At 31.8% G+C, this 27,257-nt stretch overlaps 1 protein-coding gene across 2 annotated transcripts in view; it reads right to left on the minus strand.

Annotated features, from left to right (window-relative positions):
• Nucleotides 1-27,257, minus strand: part of LOC139529788 (inactive phospholipase C-like protein 2) — a 78,912-nt gene that overhangs the window by 36,251 nt on the left and 15,404 nt on the right. For both annotated transcript variants that reach the window (XM_071325683.1, XM_071325682.1), the window contains exons 4-6: nucleotides 23,279-23,318; nucleotides 19,644-19,773; nucleotides 3,969-4,084 (exon numbers count right to left, since the gene is read on the minus strand). In XM_071325683.1, coding sequence (XP_071181784.1) covers nucleotides 3,969-4,084; nucleotides 19,644-19,773; nucleotides 23,279-23,318 — 286 coding nt within the window. The remainder of the gene's footprint in view (nucleotides 1-3,968; nucleotides 4,085-19,643; nucleotides 19,774-23,278; nucleotides 23,319-27,257) is intronic.

The following is a 27,257-nucleotide window of genomic DNA, read 5'->3' on the forward strand; positions in this document are numbered from 1 at the left end:
AACAAAACAATATGTCATAGAAATAAGGTTCAAGAAACAGGTGGTCAACTATTACATTGTCAGTTCTTAATTACAACAATACAATATGTCATAGAAATAAGGTTCAAGAAACAGGTGGTCAACTATTACATTGTCAGTTTGTAATTACAACAAAACAATATGTTATAGAAATAAGGTTCAAGAAACAGGTGGTCAACTATTACATTGTCAGTTTGTAATTACAACAAAACAATATGTCATAGAAATAAGGTTCAAGAAACAGGTGGTCAACTATTACATTGTCAGTTCGTGATTACAACAAAACAAAATGTCATAGAAATAAGGTTCATGAAACAGGTGGTCAACTATTACATGGTCAGTTTGTAATTACAACAAGACAAAATGTCATAGAAATAAGGTTCAAGAAACACATGGTCAACTATTACATTGTCAGTTCGTAATTACAACAAAAACAAAATGTCATAGAAATAAGGTTCAAGAAACAGGTGGTCAACTATTACATTGTCAGTTCGTAATTACAACAAAACAAAATGTCATAGAAATAAGGTTCAAGAAACAAGTGGTCAACTATTACATTGTCAGTTCGTGATTACAACAAAACAAAATGTCATAGAAATAAGGTTCAAGAAACAGGTGGTCAACTATTACATTGTCAGTTCTTAATTACAACAATACAATATGTCATAGAAATAAGGTTCAAGAAACAGGTGGTCAACTATTACATTGTCAGTTTGTAATTACAACAAAACAATATGTCATAGAAATAAGGTTCAAGAAACAGGTGGTCAACTATTACATTGTCAGTTCGTAATTACAACAAAACAAAATGTCATAGAAATAAGGTTCAAGAAACAGGTGGTCAACTATTACATTGTCAGTTCGTAATTACAACAAAAACAAAATGTCATAGAAATAAGGTTCAAGAAACAGGTGGTCAACTATTACATTGTCAGTTCGTAATTACAACAAAACAATATGTCATAGAAATAAGGTTCAAGAAACAGGTGGTCAACTATTACATTGTCAGTAAGTAATTACAACAAAACAAAATGTCATAGAAATAAGGTTCAAGAAACAGGTGGTCAACTATTACATTGTCAGTTCGTAATTACAACAAAACAAAATGTCATAGAAATAAGGTTCAAGAAACAGGTGGTCAACTATTACAATGTCAGTTTGTAATTACAACAAAACAAAATGTCATAGAAATAAGGTTCAAGAAACAAGTGGTCAACTATTACATTGTCAGTTCGTGATTACAACAAAACAAAATGTCATAGAAATAAGGTTCAAGAAACAGGTGGTCAACTATTACATTGTCAGTTCGTAATTACAACAAAACAATATGTCATAGAAATAAGGTTCAAGAAACAGGTGGTCAACTATTACATTGTCAGTTTGTAATTACAACAAAACAAAATGTCATAGAAATAAGGTTCAAGAAACACATGGTCAACTATTACATTGTCAGTTCGTAATTACAACAAAACAAAATGTCATAGAAATAAGGTTCAAGAAACAAGAGGTCAACTATTACATTGTCAGTTCGTGATTACAACAAAACAAAATGTCATAGAAATAAGGTTTAAGAAACAAGAGGTCAACTATTACATTTGTCAGTTCATGATTACACCAAAACTCAAACAAAACAAAATGTCATAGAAATAAGGTTAATGAATCTTTTTATAAAATATCCAGGACCAATTATTTCACCACAGCAAACCCCATAATCTTTTTCCATTAGCTTTGATAAAGATAATTTGCAGTAACGTAGGAAATAAAAGGAATGCAATGCTGCTTAATTACACTATACAAACATACAATAATAAGTTACAATTTTCCAGATGAAATCTTATTCCTCAATCAGAAAGTTAATGGAAGGAACCAAACCAGTATCAATTTAGATTGGTATTTTATATAAATAGTATTTAGTGATTGGCATCAAATATCCCAACATTTATCATTGTTCTATTTATAGACCTGTGGTTAATTTGATTATGTATACTGATTGAACCCAGAACCATTAAACTGATGAGTATAATGACTTTATCACAACTGTAAGATTTCATTCTATTCCTGAAATCAGTAGAAATGGTTTTAAAACATATTATGATTACATCTTAAACTTCCAATATTCCCATGTGAGCAAAGTCTTCTTGACAATACACAGAAAACCTTGTTCTTGTTCAAATAAAAGACACAAAAAAAATGTAAAAGCTTATGAGTCCTCTGCATCATATGCTACTGGTTGTGTAAGTGTACTCTATTTTTAATACTAACAAATGGAGATTTTTTGCAGTCAACATTTAACTTTTACTCTAAATTTTAAAAGAAGATGTGGTATTATAGCCAATAAAACAACATTACACAAGACACCAATTAATAGCACAAAAATATACAACAACAGGAATGATTTTTTTTCAAAATGAAACTTGTGTCCAAGTCTCATAACATTCTTTAATGAATTTCTTGATGACAAAACAAATAAATCCCAGACTGTAAGTAAATGTTAACTGCAAAAGTCTGTCTATAAGTAAACAGACTGAAAGTAATGGGAGTGTCAAGTCAGTTGTCTATTTGTTTCCACAATTTAAAGGGCATTCAGAAAATGAAATCAAGGACTGGATAATTAAATTTGTCCATGAATGTAGGGGTTTACACTTCACTGTTTCACAATCAAAAGGATTTCCTTTGGATAACTACTGTTTAGGATGTAATTGACCAATTGAAAAGCTTTGGTGTACAATTTAGAATATATTTCCCAGAATGCATTTGACTTTGAAACAGACAAGAGGCTGTCACAACGACAGCAAACCGGATTTATTAATATTTATTTGTGTCCTGGCAATATCACAAGAACCTATACTGATGAACGGTGAAAGTGAAAATCGTCAATATCAAATTTGACCTCCATTTTGTCATCAGTATCAACATCTTAAAATTTGAAAAGCTTAGATTGAATGGTTCATGAGTAAATGCAACAACGTGAATGGAAACACCATTTTTCAATCTTTCAAGAACCATAACTCCTGAACGGTAAAAGTCAAAATCGTCATTATTAAACTTGACCTCTACTTTGTCATCAGTAACAACATATTAAAATTTGGGAAGCTTTGGTAAAACAGTTCATGCGTAAATGGACGGACACGACTGGAAACACCATTTTTCAATCTTTCAAGAACCTTAACTCCTGAACGGTAAAAGTCAAAATCGTCATTATTGAACTTGACCTCCATTTTGTCATCAGTAACAACATATTAAAATTTAGGAAGCTTAGGTAGAACAGTTCATGCGTAAATGCACGGACACAACTGGGAATTCCTTTTTTCAATCTTTCAAGAACCATAACACCTGAACGGTAAAAGTCAAAATCGCCATTATTGAACTTGACCTCTACTTTGTCATCAGTAACAACATATTAAAATTTGGGAAGCTTTGGTAAAACAGTTCATGCGTAAATGCACGGACACGACTGGAAACACCATTTTTCAATCTTTCAAGAACCTTAACTCCTGAACGGTAAAAGTCAAAATCGTCATTATTGAACTTTACCTCCATTTTGTCATCAGTAACAACATATTAAAATTTGGGAAGCTTAGGTAGAACAGTTCATGCGTAAATGCACGGACACAACTGTGAACTCCTTTTTTCAATCTTTCAAGAACCATAACTCCTGAACGGTAAAAGTCAAAATCGCCATTATTGAACTTGACCTTTATTTAGTTGTCAGTAACAACATATTAAAATTTTAAAAGCTTTGGTTGAACAGTTCATGAGTTAATGCACGGACAACATTTGATTGCCGCCCGCCTGCTGCACACCGTACATCCCCAAATCAATAACCGACATTTTTGTCACAAAAATCCGGTTAAAAATTAAGAATACTCTACAATGTGCAGATTTTTTATTGTCCAGAACATAGTAGTAACACTTATAACCTCTACAATTGTATTGTTCTATATACATACCGAACTAAAAGGAAGTATATCTCAGGTCTGGTTGAGACTTCCTTAAATAAAGTGATGAATTCTTCAGTGTTCAATTGTCCTTTAATACTGGGATCTTGACGTTTTAACTCAATTTCCTGAAATAAAAATAATACTTCAAATTAATCACAAATTATATCTTAATTATGTTTCCAAATACAATGGACTTATATTAGACAAATATGTTTGTGTCAATGGTGAGAAATGTTTTAAATAACTGGTCTATGATAATTTGGTATGGATAGCAGACATTAAATAACTGGTCTATGATAATTTGGTATGGATAGCAGACCTTTGATCAGGATGATAGTTTCTATATAATTTAGGCCCCCTTTCACACTAGCTTTTCATAAATCTATCTAAAGGAGTAGGTCCGGTAAGACCCCTTTTTGGCCCCAAAATATAGCAGTTTTACAAAATTGTTAAAATGTAAACTTTTAGTTATTTATTGGACAGTAGAATGCTTCTTCTACATAAATATGGGCTGTTTTTGACAATACAATGCACATATATCGGGGTCTAGCACCATTAAGTCATACTAAATCACTGAAATCTTCACAATTCTAGCATTTTATGTAAATTTTAGACGGTTTTCGTGTAAAACGAAAGTGGCCGCATTCGTATTCATCCTTAATATTAAAATGTAAGTTGTATTTGATGATAATACATAACATATATAAAGGTTGAGGATGAACACGGATGCTGCCACTTTCATTTTCGACAAAAACCATCTGAAAAGTGACATTTTTTGGCATATTTGGTAGATTTTTCATATTTCAGCTTGAATTGGATCGTTTTTAATGACAAAATCAGTTAAAATCTTTCACATTAACTAATAGAATCAAATAAAATAGACAGTTAAGTGTTTCAAAAGTGGTCAAAATCTTTCGTCAGAAGAACCTGAAATTTGAGGCCAAAATCAGTCCTTACCGGACCTACTCCTTTGAATTGATCTAAATAAAACCAGTAAGCGTTCACATTATGTTTAATCCTAAAGATCTCTATTGGTCTAATCTGAAACACTGCGTTCACACTACATGTAACAAGAGTGCACACGCTGAAATAAGTATCAGACAAACTTACCATGATCCTAGAAAATGAGGTCAAGGTCAAATAAACCAAACAAGAAATACATGTACACATTACAATCATTCAATACATCAAATATAGTTGATCTATTGCTTATAGTTTCCACAAGACCTTAAAAATTACCAAGAAAACTAAACATTGACCAATGAACCATGAAAATGAGGTCAAGCTCAGATGAACCATGACAGACAGACATGTACACCTTACAATCAATCTGCATTAAATATAGTTGACCTATTGGTTTAAGTAAGGTTGAAGAATCATTGATTTATTATACCAAACCCATTTTTTTTTCTATCTTTAGTAACTGACCTTGACATTAAATGAAGTGACCTTAAAATCAATAGGAATCTTCCTCCCATTATATTTGACATATATTCAATAAAATTGACAAAGGAAATGGGGAATGTGTCAAAGCGACAACAACCCGACATTAGAGCAGACAACAGCTGAAGGTCACCAATGGATCTTCAATGTAGCAAGAAACTCCTGCATCCGTAAGCGTCCTTCAGTTGGCCCCTTAAAAAATATGTATACTAGTACAGTGATAATGGATGTCATACTAAACTCTGAATTATACACAAGAAACTAAAATTAAAAATCATACAAGACTAACAAAGGCCTGAGGCTCCTGACTTGGGACAGACACAAAATTGTGGCGGGGTTAAACATGTTTATGAGATCTCAACCCTCCCCTATACCTCTAGCTAATGTAGAAAAGTAAACGCATAACAATACACACTTTAAAATTCAGTTCAAGAGAAGTCTGAGTCGATGTCAGAAGATGTAACAAAAGGAAATAAATAAAATGACAATAATACATAAATAACAACAGACTACTAGCAGTTAACTGACATGCCAGCACCAGACCTCAATTAAACTGATTGAAAGATTATGTCTTCATCATATGAATATCAGGCATAATCCCTCTCGTTAGGGGTTTAGTATCATACTATCATGAAATATATGTGAAGAACATAACCCGTGTCATGCCAACAACTGCTTTTTAAATAAATGTGTTTAGTTCCGATGCAAAGACCCTATAAGTGAATCAATATTAAAGCCAAAATATGCAATCTTTAATGACCTGACAACAGTATGGTAACTATATCCCTTCTTAATAAATCTGTTTAAATCTTTTGAGGTGAATACTGACATTTTTGTGCTTTGTTAAGAATATTACCATAAAAGATTGAATGTGAAATACCTGAACGTATAAGAAGTCTGCATGTTGAGTTATGTTTACGAATTATTTTCTTATACCAATGATAAAATTTAGTAAATGTTTTGACTAGTTTGTGATATCGAAAACCCTGGTGTAATAATTTTTCAGTAATACATAAATTTCTCTCGCAAACATCTAATATGTTGCTACATACACGAGCGAATCGTACATGTTGAGATATTATAAACACCATAAGATGGTGACAAGGGAATGTCACCATCTAAAATGGATAATTAACGAGAGGAAATGAAAAATCATCTCTTTTATCATAAATTTTGGTATTAAGCTTCCTGTTAATGATATAGATATCAAGATCGAGGAAAGGGCATTGTTCATTGTTATAATTAGCTTTATTTAAAGTAAGTTCAACAGGATACATTTCTTTAGTATACATACTGAAGTCGTCAGTATTGAGAGCCAAAATATCATCCAAATATCTAAAAGTATTGTTAAATTTGTGTATCAAATGTTGTTTCGATGGGTCTTTGATAATTTAAGTCGTATGGTTGCAGTTCCTATCTCAACTATTAGAGTTAAAAAATGGAAATGAAAATGAATGACAATGAAATAACCAGTGAAAAACAGTTAAATTAGTTGTTTATTAAGGAAACAGAAATACAGAGATAGTGTTATTAAGAAAATTTCTAATTTCAGACAGACTGACAGACATTCAATGGAAGTCAAGTGGGGTAAAATGTTCAAGTGGTGTTTAATCCTATTATAATATAATGCATTAGGCATGGACAGCTTTTATGTATATATTTTCAAGCAAACCAATAATTAAATTTTAAATCCTAAAGATAAAGAATAAATGTCCCACGTAGCAGATGTGTAGCACATCAGGAAGTCTCAACAGATATTTAAACAAAATATAATTTTTCGGCCTTAAGGGTTCATCATAAATATTTTAAAATGAAAATCGATATAAATAATTTAGTTGCGTGATTATGGGTAACTATTTACTATTCAGGTTTAAAATATTTTCCTTTCATTGTGATTTGAGCGTAACATTTCCTGTTTAACAGATAGATGGCTTCCTCTCATAACAAGTAATAACTAAAGGCTCCCTAAGGAGAAATTATTTACAAACCTTATCATCTATATTCATAATGCACTTGAATTGAAAGGAAATCCTTATAACTTATGTTTATGCTCTCATTACAGTCTGTTTATATCTCATGTTTTATTTATTTACTGAAATCACTAAAACCAATTGCCTACACATAAAATGACAGACCACGATAAAAAGCTTAAAGTGAAAAATGTCATAGAGAGGACAAGACACTTAGAATCTAACTATCAATGACAAGAACTGAAAACCAATAAGAACCAACCCTTATATCAAAGAATTTGTAATTCAAAAATAACATTTTAATCAACTAGAATATCAATCAGTACACCTCCAAACAGATTCAATGAAGTGGCATCATAAACAAGATTGAAGACATGTCTTTGTCTTGTTTAATGTCTTAATTACAGAATGACATTTGTTCTTAGTAACTCAGACCGGAGTTCTGTGACTCTATTAAGACATTGACATCAAATTTTAACTACCCTATATGTGAGTTATTTTGATGGCTGGATCATCATGATTTGTAGTTCCTAGTTGCACCATTCAATTCATTGAAATATTTACATGATCATGTTTTAAATCTTGCATTTGAATTTTTTCAGATACAGGGGAGGATAGGAGGAATATGCCTGCAACCCTCAATACCTTGACCCCAACTATTGTGTGTTTTTAATCAATTTTTCTGATTATTCAATGCCCCTCCACAACTGAGATATTATTAAAGTCTTTAGAAGTATTCATTAGATCAGTGTAAATCTAAGTCTTATAATGCTTTTGATATAGTTTCAGCTAAAACAGTTTACATGTACATAATATATATTACAGAAGCTTGAACATAAAACTTTAGGGGGACCTTTTTTGAAAGTATTCTAACGAAAATATCAGAATGACTAGTTCCAAAACATTTAAATGTTAAACATTTATCCTCTGAAGTTTTAAAAGCATTTAGTAAGAACACAATATGTATGTAATATTCAAAGGGGTTCAATGTACTGCGTATTTGTATATCACTTATACAATCATTATTTCAAGGGTTCTTTATTCAATTAAACCATGATATATAAAGAAGTGACCCCTTTACTGAGCCCCAAATTACATCATGAAGATTCATTACCAACTGAGTATGACAACAGGTTATGCAGTTTTCTCTGCTGTAATTAGTACAATAATTTGCACAAAGGAAACAGTTTATGATGTTGTCTATTTCATAATGATACCATACATCACAGCTCCTGATACAGGTTCACTTCATTACATGTCCACATGCTAACTAAGATCAAGTTCATTTTGTCTCTCAGACAGTGGTCTAAACATATAGGATTAATTATGATGGAGGTTGTAAACCCCTGACAGGAGTTGCTTCCAATAAGTTCCTGACTGGTGTTGTTTCCCATAAATACCAAACAGGAGTTGTTTCCCATAAATTCCTCACAGGTGTTGATTCCCATAAATCCCTGACAGGAGTTGTTTCCCATAACATGTAGGATTAATTCTGATGGAGGTTTTAAACCCCTGACAGGAGTTGTTTCCCATAATTTCCTGGCTGGAGTTGTTTCCCATAAATCCCTGACAGGATTTTCCCCCTAAAATCCCTGACAGGAGTTGTTTCCCTTAAAACCCTGACAGAAGATGTTTCCCATCAATCCCTGACAGGAGTTGTTTCCCATAAAACCCTGTCAGAAGTTGTTTCCCATAAATCCCTCACAGGAGTTGTTACCCTTAAATCCCTGACAAGTTGTTTTCCATAATTCCCTTACAGGAGTTGTTCCCCTTCAATCCTTGACAGAAGTTGTTTCCCATAAATCCCTGACAGAAGTTGTTTTCCATAAATCCCTGACAGAAGTTGTTTTACAAGAATCCCTGAGAGGAGTTTTTTCTATTAAATCCTGGAAAGGAGCTGTTTCCCACAAATCCCTAACAGAAGTTGTTTCCCATAATCCCTCACAGGAGTTGTTTCCCATAAATCCCTCACAGGAGTTGTTTCCCATAAATCCCTGACTGGAGTTGTTTCCCATAAATCCCTCACATGTGTTGTTCCCTATAAATCCCTGACATGAGTAATTTCCCATAAATCCCTGACAGGAGTTGTTTCCCTTTAAATCCCTCACAGGCGTTGTTTTACATAATTCCCTGCCAGGAGTTGTTTCCCATTGATCCCTGTCAAGTTATTTCCCATAAATCCCCAACAGGAGTTTTTTCCATTAAATCCTGGAAAGGAGCTGTTTCCCATAAATCCCTGACAGAATTTGTTTCCCATAATCCCTTACAGGAGTTAATTCCTATAAATCCCTTACAGGAGTTGTTTCCCATAAATACCTCACAGGTGTTGTTTCCCATAAATCCCTGACAGGAGTTATTTCCCATAAATCCCTGACAGGTGTTGTTTCCTATTAATACCTGACAAGAGTTATTTCCCATAATCCCTTGAAGAATTTGTTTCCCATAAATCAATGACCATGATGACAGGAGTTCTTTTCAATATCAGCAAAATACACCAAACAAACAAAGGAACAACCAATAAATGCATCACAGGATATAACTGACTTATATAAACCCCAAATTTCAGAAATCCTTGTATTGTAGTTCATGAGAAAAATGTGACGAAATCATGTGTAAAATGATACAAGTGTTTGGTAAACCAGAAAAATGCAACGAAAATATTCATGGAATGGACGGATGGACTGACTGACAGATGGATGGATGGACAGACAAAGGTAAAATAGTGTACTCCCTTTTTTTTTTTAAAGCAGTGGTACATGTATAATAAAGCATGATCAATTGGTAGTTGAAAATTTTGTCAGGCAATTCAGGTATAATTTCGTAAGAGCATCACATTTTCAATAACATATTTACAAGAACAATTCCCGCCCCTACACAAAGGGAGTGCTACGACACTGGACAGTCTGTATTATAATGGAGTAAGCAGAGTATTCAGAGAGAAGGGACAGGCTTCTCTGCAGGTACAGACAAACCTTGGAGATATCAGAGATTGACCCATATGTCAAAGTAGGGTGCAACTTTGACCCACCAAGACCCCAAAATTTCCCATTCTAGTTTATTAAACTACTGTCTGGGAACCAGAAACTTATATACCCAGTATTCAATAGGACTTGAAACTACTGTTATACAATTACTCCAAAGGAGTTAACTCCTTGGTCAGATTAAAACTCTCACAAACATCATACCATCAGTTTTAACTCCATATCATACAATTAAATGTCACCTCTGAATAGATGTCAAATGAAGGAAAAATCCTATATCATGAATCTTTCTAATTAGGTCTATCCATCATAACAGTATGTAAACTGGAACAAATTCATAGGTTATCTGTTTTTCTCTTTCACAATCAAATTGCGTAATATCAGCACTATAATCCCTCGAGGATAATTGATAAATGAACAAAAAAGTGTCATTTTCATGAAATTATCTGTCCTATGGCCAAAGTTAAGTACATAAAGGGTAATTAATCATGCAGAACAGAACTAATTTGCAATATGTTACTTCTAATCATACCAAATATCAGTCAACTATAGATAAACCTCAAATAATATGATTTGTTACTACAAATGATTATATACCAATATATATACATGTATATGTGTCAAACCAATAAAGATCTGCATAATAATATCTATTACACAAGGTACTGAAAACCTCATGTTCTATTTATAGAAAGAACAGCTATGTTAGTCAGATGGTTTGGATACAAATAAACTTATGAACATTAAGGATGATTGTAGCTTAGTTTGGGGCATACCTGAGAACCAGAATTCAGTATTAACTCCCAAACCAGTGAAATTTGGACATTCTGTGTGACCAGGTTACAATGATCAAAATTAATAAGCCAAAGAAAATCAGAATAATGACAAAAAACAAAACACAATGTTACTACACAGACAACAGAAGATAAAAGCAAAATAAATCCTTCCAAAATTAGGGTTAGTATTAAAGAAGGACACTGGAATGTTTATGTTATTCTGTGTATGACACTGAGAGGTGAAGACTTTGGGATTATACATAAAGACATGTACTCACAGAAAGACGGAGATCAACAGGTGCAATATAGAAGAACATGTACAGAGTGTTCACAGTAGATCAACTAGTGCACATAAAAACATGTTACATACGCAGTCATCTAAAAAAGTAGCAAATGGTAGACTTATTTCCATGTTATTCATATGAATTGATTGATTGATTTTTGTTTAATGCCACTTTCAGCACTATTGTACTACTTTGTAGTGGTCAGTATTTATTGCTTGAGGAAGCCAGCATGCACTGAAAGAACCTCCAACCTTTGGTAGGAAATCCTAGTCATTTAAGAATGGGGTCAAGCTCATCTGTCAGCCTCAGTAACAAGTCTACACAGGCAGATTAGAGGCCTGTACCTCAATATGAAAAAGGGACCTCTTCATGCATTGTGGCATAACTGTTATATTACCCATAAATATTTTTACTCAAATGATAAGGAGTATACTCTCTGTATTTCTTTTAGTGGAATAAAATGTACAATTGACATCAAGCAATCAAATTTTGTCAAACATGCTAGAGGCAGTCTTCAACCTTCATTTGTTGAGGTCTAACATTCACTTGAGATTTAGAACAAAAATAAAAGAGCTTTCTACCTAACTGTGTGTGTAGGCATTTTATGTCATAATCCTTTCTTTTCTATCTGGATTGGGTAAGCATAAAATAAAAGAAATTATGAAAAACAGGGAGACCATAATCAATATAAGGTACCAAAGGTACAGGGACTTTTAAGCAAATAACAATCAATTAACGGCACACTCTGAGCTTATTAACTACTGTTCTTGATACATACTGAAATGACTTCAAATTCTGATGGCCCTGTTCATTTAAAGTTCTTTAAAAAAAATTCTTGAAACTACAAATAGAATCCTATATTTAGTATGTTATTTCTAAATTCAATATTGAAAAACAATTTTCCTGAAGGGTTCAGTTTAATGTTTCTTTAATATCATCTTTATTAAAAGATTACTTCATTACCATAAAAGTGGTTTAAGGCTTCACATTTTTAAGCATGAATGAATGATTAAAATAGAGATATGTCTGGCCTTTGTAACTTAATCACAAACTATATTAGTTATATGTTACCAATAATGGACTCTAAATCTCACCAGGCTAGACAAAAAACATCTAAATCTTGCCTGGCTAGACAAAACATCTTAATCTCGCCAGGCTAGAAAAAAATGACAGGAAATCCAGCTGTATCATTTGTCAACCACTGTTTTAGCCTTTCTTTTACTGGTATTTGGATATCAGTTTCAGTGGTTTAAGGGAAATCATATTTAAGGGTGTTTGCTTTTATGGTTTTGCCTTATGCAAATTTCTGCATACAAGCCGCTGTGTAGAAAATTTGTACTTCGATGGACATTAAAATTCATGAACCCTTTACCTTTACCCCCGAAATTCACAAAAACTAGTATCCTACAAAAATATTATTTAATCCACTGTACAATCTACTGGAAAGGTAGCACAGTTAAACATCATAGTATTCTTAACTGGCTTTAAAAGACTGTTTTGAGTTCTTCTCTTCTCAAAAACTTCTGTATGAATGCATGGAATGAAGAATGTGGATTGTGGAGTATACATCTCCTTATGGTTGTCTTTATGTTCTGTTTTTGACATGTTGCAGTAAACAAGCTGATATTAGCTTTATATTATATCATCTTTATAATGTAAAATTTATTAACAAAATATATCACCTGAGTTAAAAAATACAATAAACTTGCTTAAAATCAGAACATACTGCATCAATTCAGTCATTTAATTTGATACTATCATGAATAAATTTACACACAAGTTATGCTTCTCTGTCAAATTGCTTTATTTATATTAGTTTGTTTTTTTCTACATAAAATCTATGTTTTAGATAGAACAAGCTGACAATAATTTAATTAGGAGATTTAATACAATAACCTTGTATACTTATTAATGTAATAAAGTAGAAATTTGAGGAGCTTATAAGACAACGTTATAAAATATTGACATTCTAATTAAATTTGTTGTCATATTATTATTCCATTTCCAGTTCATTAAAAGTCATATTAATTTTTTTAGCTTTTAGATGTGTCTTATGCCCGTCATCTCTCACAGGCCCTCTGGTACTGTATAGTTATAGTACCATAGCTTAAAAGAACAAAACATTACCAGTTTTTATAGAAATTTTATTGCCTCGTTTTTTTTCTAATTGCAATCTTATAATGGGCAATAAATTTACCTGCGATCAATGACACTGATACAAAGAGGATAGTTACAGAACTTTTATTACGTTTTAACAATAAATTGTGTAAGATGAAAAGAGTCTTATATTCCTTCCATGTAAAACCAGGATCACATTACAGGAACCCATAATCATTTAATGCTGAATTATACCATATTACTGCCAACACTGTAAAGACCCATTACTATTTATCCACAAAAACCTATTTCCATCTTTAAACAAAGCCTGACATTAAACAGGTTGTCATGCCTATAAAACAGGAATTGATTTCCTGGGAGAGCAAGCCAAATGATAAGTTCTTCCTACTATTCCTGATAAACAAACAGGGAATCTGAAATCGTATGATTATCATGCTTCTCTCATTTCTATGTTAACAGGGAACCAGGAAATAACAGTTAACATAAATCAGGAAACATCAATACATTTAGGGGATAACAACCTTTTTTCTAAATTGAGAAACATATGTGTGGACATATGGAAGAGCTCTCTAACTTAGAATAGAGAATGGTAACAGGCCATGTGTAAACAAGTTGCTTTCTTTAAAAAAAGAAAAGCAATATATGAACCTTAAAGACCGCTGACTGCCGGGTCACCAAAAGATTGTTGCTGAATTTGTGTTTGCTTTTGAATTGAAATAATTGACTGTGAATAAAAGAAGCCAGTTGAAAGTATATATTTACAGCTTCTATTTGAATAGTAATATTTTAAAGCTCGACTATTTTATTTATTACTTGGGAATGTACATAATGTTTCCGATTATAACTCTTTGGCAAATCCTAATTTCTACTAACCGGATGATTTATCCACTCAGTTTGCTTTATAATCTAGAATTCTGGATGCATTTATTTTACCTATCATATTTTTATATTTTGTTCTCATGGTAGATGTTGTATGCGGTGAAACCTGTACATGTGGCATGCAATTGATTGGGACCTCTTATGAAGAGACTTATTTTGGTCTCATAAAACATCTCAAATTTTAAGGATTTCCCAATTTTACTAAATCAATTCAAACATTCTACAGGGAAACTTAGTTTTGCCGAAGAATTTCTTAATTCAGAATTTTATGAATACCTTTACACACTTTCGAAATAACCAATTTATATAAAAAGGTATGTAGACATAAAAAATACCAGAATTAAAATGATGTTCGCCAGACACGAGTTAAAGTCTACAAGAAAAGCATCAGTGACGCTCGAATGAAAAAAGTTAAAAGGCTAAATACATGTACATTACAAAGTCAAGGAATCTATTCTTTGGGTAGACAATCCTTAGCTTTTCGAACAGGTCAAAGTTTATAATAGAACAGTGACTCAAAAAAGAAATAAAATAGAAACAACTCCAGATCAGAATGCCGTTAGTAATGATGACCGTGCTTGAAAGTCATATGTAAAGCTCTTTTTGCCTTGTCCTGTATTTAGATAACAAAAACGAACTTAAGCTTTCAAGAGTGAATTTAATAGTATTGCATGCAAGTAGTATTTTAGCGCACAAAATAGTAAATAGAAAGCATCTCACTGATACTCAGGAAAATCTATTAGTTGAATTCGAATGTCAAACGGTCTACATTAAATGTTTTGACTCCGGACTCATTGACATTTTATCCAGAATGTTTGAGAACGCAAACCGATAGTGTGCTTTTGAAATGTGATCTATAATGTGAATGAATTAAGACATGTCGGATAGTTGGTCAACACAATGAATACAATTTTCAAAACCGTACCATAGTACAAGTATGTAGATGCTATAAGGTTGAACTATTAAAACAAACAAACAAAATTTGAATTGAAATTTCATAATAAACTAATGTTCCTGTTAGTATTTTTTTTCAAATCCTTTGAATATATATAATATCAATAAACACGAACGTCAAGTATTTACTGATAGACATTTTTATTTATCGAATGAATATATTTTCAAATTCAAACATTCCACTATGTGAATATATTACTATGTAAAATATAAGCAAAGGCTTCTAAACCCATACTAAAACAGTATAAAATAATCAACATTATGGTCGTAATTACATTTTGTTGTAATAATTGTAAATTATTTTAACGGTTGATGTGAGCTGCAAGGATTTAAAATCATGCTTTATGAATTGAAAACACATAAGTATTTTTATTCACGACCGTTTAAAATTTGAATATTTAATAAATTTATCTAACTTTCTGTTTTTATGGATATATAATAATACCAAAAAAATTAATAATTACTCATAAAACCCAACATAACCCAAATAACAAAATGGTATGAAATAAATAACGGAGAAATATAAGGATTATTGTTTATAAACATTTTTTTTGTATGATGTAAGAATTTATTAAGATTTAATTTTTATGTTTCCTGTACAAATGAATATTTAAAAATACCAAAGCAGAATATCTTGTCATATAAAATGCTTATTTTTTAATTGCAACTCTGAAAACATTCTGATTTCAATCATTGTTAGTTTCTCCAGAAACATAAATACAGTATATATTTTATATATGTTTCTTTGATTCGGATTGAATAAAATAAATTTGATAAGAATATTATCTTTCTGTTTTCCGATCTTATATTAATATTTTAACCAGAATTTCTCCCGTTAGTCTATGATGAAATACACAGTATCCCGTGGTTCAATCTTCAAACATGATTAGTTTACATGTTATCGAGACAACAGACACTACCACATTATAATTGACCTAGATACACACAGTGTACAGTGGTCGTTTTAAAACATATAATTGCATCGTCAAGGGCCATCAAGGGACCACATCAAAGACTTGATAACGACCTGTTAAGACCTGTATAAATAACAGAAAACTTTAGAGACGTTCCGAGAAATTTATTCTGACTTCTGGCCGAGAGATATCGAGTGGCCCATAGACACATCCAAAACTCGCCAATATATAAGCATGAACCCCTCAGGGGGTTCATGCAAAAAGAGAGCAAAAGACAGCCCAAGGCCACCATTGGTCTTCAAAGCAGTTAGAAAATCTCACACAGGAGGCAGGTACCAGCAGGCCCCTAAATAATAAAGTGTACTAATTTGGCAAGTGGACACCAATCTTAACTCAGAAAATACAAATGAACCTAAATTTCAAAAACATACACGACAAACAAAGCTAAAGATTCCAGTGACCTGAGACAGGCACAAATGGTTTTTAAATGAAGACAATTATATTAGAAGAAAAATAAGGTGTAGGAAGTAAACAGAGAAAGATGGGGACTCAATTATTTCTTATGTAAGTGTTCATGCACTGATAAACTGTACTTATCATCTAATCATCTGATCACATTACAATGAGTACAGGCTGGTAATCACATCAACAGATCAAAGCAAGAATAAACAAACATTAACATAAACAAATGATAAAAGATGCTAATAAAAATGAAGTTTTTGTTTCTGTTTACATCAAACAAAATCCATGTGAAAAACTTAACATGTATGTCTAACAAAGTGGTGAGCATGTGAAAATTAAGATTATATGTAATTGATATACTCAAGAGGCCATTACACTGATAGAATTTATCTTATTTTCACCATGATATAATCGTATTATTGTAAATGCATAATGGTACCTTACAATAATTTATTGAGGAAAAAAGGGGGGTCTTTCAAAATCTTGCTTTTTTTCATAGGGAAAACACATGATAAATGCAGCTGGATATCCAATTATATTTGACGACATTATGGTGTCAGTATTAATTATACTAGTTCAGTTTGTGGCTTACATAAAAGATTTGATATATCAGGAAGCTATTAGACATTACTATTGATTGAGTCTGACATACTTTTGTGATATCACCATGTCACATCTTAATTGACATTACAAAATCATCAAATTACCAACAGGGTTATTGTAACACTAAACAGCATCCAGCCAAGAAAATCTGTAAAAATTACTATTTTATGATGACAAATTCTATGGCTTTGTCAGCATCAAGTACTCTAACAATGAAGAAATTATCAAACTCAGTGCTTTTACTATGAGTAATAAGAGTAAGAACAGATTCATGGTATAAGTCAATGAGAGGGCAACCTTAATGACACAAAAACACAAATGTTAACTGTCTTCAACACTTAGACAGGTGTATATAAAATATATGAAGCATTCAATCACCCTACATTTGGAAAATTGTTGATAAAATTAAACATTAACTATTTACTACTGTAAATATTTTGTCAACAATTGAAATCTTACTCCTTAATGATGTACACAAAACAATTAGTCTTGTATTATTTTAATTTTAGTTTCTTGTGTACAATTTGGAAATTAGTATGGCGTTCATTATCACTGAACTAGTATATATTTGTTTAGGGGCCAGCTGAAGGACGCCACCGGGTGCAGGAATTTCTTGCTACATTGGAGACCTGTTGGTGACCTTCTGCTGTTGTTTTTTCTATGGTCGGGTTGTTGTCTCTTTGACACATTCCCCATTTCCATTCTCAATTTTATAGAAAAAATATGAGTTTTATACATTTCAACATTATGCTGGTAATTCATGGTCACTGTAACCTAAATATGCCAAGTTGTGTTATACATTGTACTTCCATATACAGTGTAACTTGCCTAATCTGACACACTTGGGGGACCAGAAAAATATGTCGGATTAAGCACTGTGTTGGAAAACTCAAGTTTTTTATGCAAAAATAGGCTATATTGGAACCATGTAACATGTGTAGGTTAAAGCAGAATGTTGGAATACTCAGATGTTTGATTAGCAAGTTACACTGTACAGTTTTAATGGCAAAATATATAAACAAATTCCTTCCTGACTTTTACTTCTTTCCTATTCAAAGCAATCTATGGATCACTATCTATTCAGAATGGAGTTAATGGCTGTATTAAATCATCTATAGTATCATGATATATCATATGGATCCATTATAGAAAGATATAATCACCCATTTATAAATTTATTCATTAAGTAATATGCTACTTGTTTAATCCCAGTTCAACCATTTTCTTAATTGTTAATTCTATTCCACATTCCATAGGGATAAAAACAATGTAACAGAATTTACATATTGTCAAAATCAATTTTAGCTATCATCAATACAGAGAGTGATTACACAATTCCATGTTAGTTGTGCGCTGAGTGGGCCTCCTCCCATCTTACGAGGATAATTACTGTCACAGAGACAGGGGATTAACTACAATCAATTCTCCACGGTACTGACAGCACATGTATGCCAAGGATTTAATATCATACAGAATCAGTTTCATTATAATGTTCAGAAACTACTGATTTTATCAATGGAATTGAAAATTGATCATTTATCCAGTTCTTAGATTCAGGATTAGTAATAACCACAATAATCATAGAAAGAAAGTAATTAAAAGATTAAAACATGCATTTATTACAACTACATAAGTGCACAGTAACATTGTTTAGATTTCATATTTCCAATTATTGGTGTGTTACTGTTGAAAGTTATGCGCGACTATGCTGTACTATATATATATATAGTGTATAAAACTGAACTGAAGATGGAACGGCCACAAAAATCTGAATTGGACTCCTAAAAAATTTGCACAGGTTCCTAGCTGACTTATTTAATTTACAAATTTACAATAAATAATCAAAATATGACCTCAAAATATTATTCTGGACAACGAGTCCGATGGGTCTGACAACCTCCAAATTTTCATGCAACAAGCCACTCATATAAATAACAATAAAACACTATATACTGTTACCTTGATTGATTAATAATTGGTATTTAACACCACTTTCAGAATTCTAAGCATAATTATAACCATGATTATTGACAGCCAGGTTTTGTTAGTGGAGGAATGGTGAATAGCAGGAGAGGACAATACCTTTGTCAATCAAGATCAGGAGTCAAATGGACCTATCCACAAGGGGGCTCTGAACTCAAGCCCTCAGTGATGGCAAGGGTACTGAAAACTGTAGAGGAACTATTTGGAACTTACAGCCTCTGTGGGTCAACTACACTATCTGGAATCATGCGGACCAAGAAAAGGGAAGGTCTTGTTTCTTACTTCCTAGGACAAAGAACCATTGTAATAACACTTACCTTGACCTTTTGTTGAACTCTGGTTGGTGCGATATTGCTGTTAAGTTTCTGCATGAGACGAACTACTCCCGACTCGTCTAACATAGCCGTTGATTGGTCAGCCTCAGCATCAAACATTTCTTGTAACCAAGTAACAATGTTAAAGAAAATAAAGGCTTTTTCTTAATTTGTATTAATTATTATTTTTAAATTAAACTGTTAAAATAAATGACCGGGAAGCCTCAGGAATTCTTGAGTGATAATTTAAAAATTTGCTTAAAGTCCAGTGGCAAATATTTCATGCATTCATTCATAAGGTTTCAATGGAATCTGTGTGCCACTAATGCAAGACTTCTTATGGTTGTAATGGCTTTTTTCAAGACCATGAAGTTAAGTGTTTCCATTTTTTTCATCTGTCTTTCTGTTGAACTTCAGCACTCAAACTTCACATTATTTTTTGTGCAGTTCATAACATATTTTGTTTAGGTTTATTTCATGTTGTTTCAGACTATTGAAATCCTTTTAAAACCAACTTCATGAACTGTTGAAATCTAAAATTGATGTATTCAACTTATATGCTTGAAATTTTTAAGTTAAAAAATCATTATTTTCATAAATTATATACAAGATATATATAAATTAAACAAACCAGGGATTTACAATCTTTTTAAATCCCTTATCAATACATCATAAACTTTCAAATAAATAACATTGACACCTCTGAGGGTATAACTTTAAATTAATAAACACTAAAAATATTTTGACTACTATGTGTGCCACTGATTTATCACCGATATGTGTCGTAATATCTGCAAAAACCTGCAGATGATTTTAAAATTGTAAAAAAAACAACAAACTACAACAAATAAACCTCTCTTACAGTGTTACTAGTGAAATGCTCTTTTTAATTATATCAACACTAACACATCTTTAAAACTAATAACCTTTAGCTAGACTCCCTCTGGTATAAATATCTTTCTTTTTTAGCATAGACATGATAGACAAGGGTTAAACATGATTTGTAAAATTTATCAGATTTTGTGTCAAATGGTGAAGATTTCCTGTGATTTTACATATGTGTTCAAAGCTTCATAATTTGCTGTAAACCATGACAAAGCTAGGACTTATTTTGAAGTACACAGATTCGACATGTAATTATTAAGATTGTAAAATCCTTGTTTCAAAAATTCCAATAGCAATAGGGAACATATATCACATTATAGAAAATTATATGGTTTGTGAGCCAATTTAACTTTAATTCCTCTAGGCCAAGTAAGGCCTGCATATGATTCTATCTGGTCAATATTTATCAGCCTTTAAATGAACAATAGAGAAATAGTGGTCAAAAGACGTCATTTTATTTTGTATCTTTTTTTAAGCAAGCAACCTGTCATGTTTGTTCTACATGTTTACAAGAATTAATCATTATTCCTAGGACTATTGAATATCCATTATCTAAATAGTATTTGTGACTTTGTCTTGAAGGCAAATCTAGATTTCTCTCCCATGTTCATGGTTGGACGTAAAAATAACATTGCCCTTTTGTATTTGATGCTATTTTAATTCTTTTCTATGAAATATCTGCAGTATATAGAAGACCAACCAATTTAACCACAAATGCGAAAATATCTCATCTTAATAATGAGCCATCATACAAATACATGTTTACTGTATAGACAGAGGAAAAGAAGAAAAGACTATATAGCTATTGCAATGTCTAATCCCCTTCCTGGGAACAAGTGAATATATTGACCAAGTTAAAAATAGTACAGTTTAATAGCAGCAGATGTCTTTAAAAGGCTGGAAGGAGATTAGTTTACATGGTAAATAAGCAGGTTGCTTGTATAGATTACTGTGATCTATTTATAGTAACTATTGAGTATAAAAGAAAACATTAACCACAAACTGTTACAAAGATCAAAATTTAGCTTGTACATTTCTTAATTCACAACATGCAGCCTTAGTATATATATGCTACACTTTTGACAGAGGCTGCAATGTTGTAAAGCATATGATTTCACAATTTTTTTTATTAGAAAGAATGAGACAACTTTCCATCCAAGTCACAATTTATAAAAGTAAACCATTATAGGTCAAAGTACGGTCTTCAACATGGAGCCTAGGCTCACACAGAACAGTAAGCTATAAAGGGCCCCGAAAAAGACTAGTACTAAACCATTTAAATAGGAAAACCAATGCCAATGGTCTAATCTATATAAAAAAAATGAGAATTGAGAAACACTTATGAACCAAAAAGTATGATGAAAATAATAGGGACTTTGTCCTGTTTCCCAGAATGTACCACCTGACTGACAGACTTGGGGTAATTGTAATTGTAATCGTTAATCAGCTGTAATTGATTACAATTTTTCTAGTAATCATTGTAATCATTAATCAGCCAAAAATCTGATTACATGTAATTCAATTTAATCAATTACTTTTCAAAATACCCTGTAATCATGATTACTTTTTGATTACATTCTGATTACAATAAAAAAAATCTAAAATTGTGTTTTTGGTCATCAAATGAACCTCTTTGTTATTCATATTTGATAAATTTTTAACATACTAAAATGGTTTGGTTACTTTACGCATGTCTACTTCAGTAAAAAATAAACTGTTACAGTATTGAAAAGTCAACATTAGCCTAAGCAGAGACATATAATACAATTATATACCTTTTATCTTAGTAAAAGATATTGTATACATGTATATTCATCGTTTTATAATGATCTTCATATTAATATTTGATAATAACTGTTATATATTCAAGTAATACTTTTCTTTAACCCTGAATTATAATCTTTTGTTAATTTTTGTGATTTTTGTCAACTTTGAATTGACAGGTATGAGACTAATTAAGGTTTGTTTTTATTGCAATTACCAATTGAGTATAGCTGTAGGGAAATATATATGATAAAAGATAAATCAGACATGAAAATTTATCTAATTAGCACAAACTAAATTAAAAGTTGGACAAATATGTTGTTTAAAATTTAAAAAAAATGTATTTGGACTGGACATGTAAAATGCAATGATTTTTAGTACTTACATATTGTTTACAATTTGATTAACATTTCTACTAAAATTTTACATAGTTTTAACTGGTAACTGTATTTCATCCATATTTAAACTTCCATAAACTGCAACTTGGAATACATATGAAAGAGGTCAAAAGACAAATAAATAAAACTTTTGATTATGATATATCATTATTAAATTTAATTCAAAATAATTCAGAGATCATTGGTGATAAAGTGTAATGTATATATATGTAGTGAAATTTGGTGTTTATTTAAATAGATGAAGTTTAATTTGAAGTTATTATTTTATAATTGAACCAAATAAAATACTTTCCCAAAAATGCTATAGTTATATTGAACTTTTATTCATTCACATCATTCAAAATGTTTTGTTTTTAAATTCATTGTAATCAGATGTAATCATGATTACTTTGCCAATGTAATCATTAATTTAATTTAATCGTACAAATGACAAAGTAATTGTAATTTAATCAATTACATTGAAAGTAATCGGACCCATCTCTGCTGACTGATGGTTTGGTTTAATATTTAGAGAATATCATGTATGACTTTTTCAATATGATTACACATATAGTTTACAGGTATTTACAGGTATATAATATAAAAGGATATCTGTCTCTCATCTGCTGCATTTCTTCTATGGCTTCAGGCGCTGAAACAAAAATAGCAAATTTCAGCAATAAAATACATGTATTTACATGCAAATAATCAACCGTATGATATTGTGTGAAACAAAATTCCAAATCTCTTGGCTAAAATACATGTATTTACATGGAACAAAAATCGAAAATCTCTTGGCTAAAATACATGTATTTACATGGAACAAAATCGAAAATATCTTGGCTAAAATACATGTATTGACATGGAACAAAATAGAAAATCTCTTGGTTAAATACATGTATTGACATGGAACAAAATAGAAAATCTCTTGGTTAAATACATGTATTTATATCTAAATAATGAACGATATGACATTGTTATTAGAATTTTATATACAGAGATTTCAAATACTGTGGGAGAATTTTATATAAATTGTGTTTTAGGAGGCATTCAGTCATTTTTTATTCATAATCAAATATTGCATTCATTTAAATATGAAATTAATGAAAATCTCATTTTGGAATAAATTTGTGGATAAAAAAAAAATTCTGATTTTATTTCCATATCATAGATTATCTTGGTAACATGTTTTCCTGCATAAAACATAGATACATACTAAGACAAATGTTTTTTTCATCAAATTCTGAACTATAAATTTATCATCTGGCAAACTTTGTAACAGATAAAAAATGAATCTTATCTTTATCAACAATGGTATTATTGTATTCTACTTGAAAGTTCAAACTCATAAGTTCAAGTATATTTTACAATGATTCTATAGATTGATTAATTGTTGGTGTTTAACACCACTTCCAGCACTCCATGTTTTATCCTAGTAGTCAATTTTTTTTGGTTGAGGATTGGATTATACAGAACATACACATTTACTAAATTGACCCAACTTTGATAAACTTAATTATCATTGAACTATAAAGTATTACTTGTAGCATATGAATAGAATGACCTTTGCACAAAAACTTAAGATGAAAATAGGATTTATCATTTGACCCCTGTCAGATGACATGTAAACTATACTATCAAGCTTAATATAACTGATTACTTGTTAATTATGACAATCTATCTCTGCATGTACATTAATGTCTCAAATGACAGTATCTTTTGCATTCTCTTGTTCCTCTTTTTTGGGGAGGGAGAAACAGTAATTGCACAAATATGAATAAGTGGTTAAGCTGCATTATTTACTTCAAAATTTCTTTGAATATAAGGCTCCTAAACATGCTAAATACGATTTTCAGGAGAACGGACCTGAAAGGTTTCATAGACCCACATAATTACAATTGTTTTGTTTTTCTTCTCCATTTTTATTTCAATGTTAATGAACACAATGAGTTTAAAAATCAAATTAGTTAAGACAACTGGTGCTGTATCTTTCTAAAATGTTGAGCAGGTCTTTTAAAGATTTTATTTGCTTTTGATAAATTAACTCACAAAATTGAGTATACAACTGGTGCTAATTAAAAGTTAAATTCATGCAATAAAAACATTTTATGTAAATTCTCAATTCTATATCAAGTGCTTCAGACTCTCTTAAAAGTCATCAAAGAGCACTCAACCATGACTATTAATATCCCCTATAAAAAGTCAACCTGTCCATCATAACTGGGATATTTATAGCTATATGGTCAATATGTCTATATAAATCTGATGCTTATGAATTGTAGCAATATAAATCTAGTGATTATAAATTGTATCTGTAGATGTATTGACAGAATTATATGATTAACGACAATTCATTGACTTCTATATTTAGCAGATCAATATCTCGAGAGATTCCATATAGTCAGAGAAAAATCGGCAACATCAAAACTAAGACTCTTGTGGTAAGCTCTACTCTCCAAGTAAATCACATAACCATAAACTGGTTTTTATAACTGTACTTATTCTTAAAAGTCTATTTATAGAAAAGACAGGAGAAGCAGGTTTTCTAAATAGCAAAAAGTAATATTAGCATGCTTATTGGATAGATTCATTGATCAGAATGATAAAATGCTAAGTTGACGATAATGTTTTGTTTTTCTTCATTAAATCAGGGTCTCACCAAGATATATTTTAATAAGAAATTATTTCTGCAAAGGGGACTTAAAAAAGTTTTCATTGGCAACTTCTGTATTAGTACTTTTTAGAGGGAGTGGTGGTAAAGAGGGAGAAACTCAGCAATTAAAACAATATGAATTTAAGTAGAATTACAATTATGTTGCCAACTTCTTTTAGACTTGCTGAGTTCTTAAGAAATCAAAGCGCTGTAAGCGCTGAAGGCAGTTAACCAAAAATCAAGGCAACCGTAATTATGAAAACTGTGGCAATGTTGTCTCAACATTAAACATTTATATATAGTACATTCATGTTTATCTAATGATTTATTTATTAAGGCAAATAATTTATATGTTATCAAGATTTCAAAAGCAATGCATATATCAATGTATATTTTTTATGGTAAGTCTGCAGTGGTACAAGTTCCCAATGATTGCAGTTGTTCTACTTGGTAGTTAACCTTGGTTTTATTTGACTGCTAGAAGTTCAAGTTGACTTAGTATGAACATGTAATAGTATGAATGGACTGGTTTCCCTGGAAAGAAAACTGAGTTTGTGTTCTATAGTACAAAAGTTATGAGACACGAATCAGACAAATGTTCACTACAACAGGGATCAAAGGTGAGGTCTGACTGACCTGCCCATAGTAAATGTAAATTATTTGTTATTTTGTCCCATACATATGAATATATATAATTTAGGGGTGGGGATCTCAACGCCCCCCCCCCCCTTTCGGAAAAAAATGGTTGCTTATATAGGGAATCACTGAAGCGTGACTGGAGCGGGCCCCACTTATGAAAATTTCTGGATCCGCCACTGGGGGTAGGGTGACCCTAGGGACTTCCCCTACATTTCATTTTATTTGTTATATTGTCCCATACATGAATATATATGGTTTAGGGGTGGGGATCTCATTGGTTTTCATGTTCTCAAACAGGAGGGGTAGGTTGACCCCAGGGACTCCATCTATATTTCATTTGATTAGTTATATTGGCCCATACATGAATATATATTGTTTTGGTATGGGGATCTCAACCGTTTCCAAGTTCTTAAACAGGAGGGTTGGGGTGACCACAGGGACTTCCTCTATATTTGATTTGATTTGTTATATTGTCCCATACATGAGTATATATGGTTTAGGGGTAAGGATCTTGACCATTTCCAAGTTCTCAAACAGAAAGGTGAACAGTGACCTCAGGGACTCCCCTATCTTTCATTTGAATTGTTATACTAGTATTGTCCCGTACATGAATATATGGTTAAAGGGTGGCGATCTCAACGGGTTTCAAATTCTCAAACAAGAGGGGGTGGGGTGACCCAAGGGACTCCCCCTATATTTCATCTGATTTGTTATATTGTCCCATACATGAATATATATGGTTGAGGGGTGGGGATCTGGACCATTTTTAAATTCTAAAACAGGAAGGGTGAGGTGACCCCCAGCGACTCTTCTTATATTTCATTGGATTTTTCATATTGTCACAAACATGAATATATATGGTTAATCTCGACCGTTTCCAAGTTCTCAAACAGGAGGGGGTGGGGTAACTCCAGGGACTCCCCCTATATTTCATTTTATTTATTATATTGTCCTATACTTGAATATATGCAGGGGCGGATTCAGGGGGGGTTGCGAGCTTGCACCCCCCCCCCCCCTTAAATTTGCAAAGCATGGGTTGTTCTCAGCTTGATAAAGAATATTCCGATAATTTTACCTCAAATTTTTTTTAGCCTCGCTCTACTCTGGGAACAGTATATCTAATATATAATATTAATATATATGTTCCTGCTCTGCTCGGCGAAAATTTAAGTTTGTGCCCCTCCTTACCTAAAATGCTGGATCTGCCCCTCATATGGTTTAGGGGTGGGGAGCTCGACCGTTTCCAAGTTATCAAACAGGAGGGGGTAGAGTGGCCCAAAGAATTCCACCTATATATCA

Source organism: Mytilus edulis, chromosome 7, assembly GCF_963676685.1.
Source record: "Mytilus edulis chromosome 7, xbMytEdul2.2, whole genome shotgun sequence".
NCBI classification, from domain to species: Eukaryota; Metazoa; Mollusca; class Bivalvia; order Mytilida; family Mytilidae; genus Mytilus; species Mytilus edulis.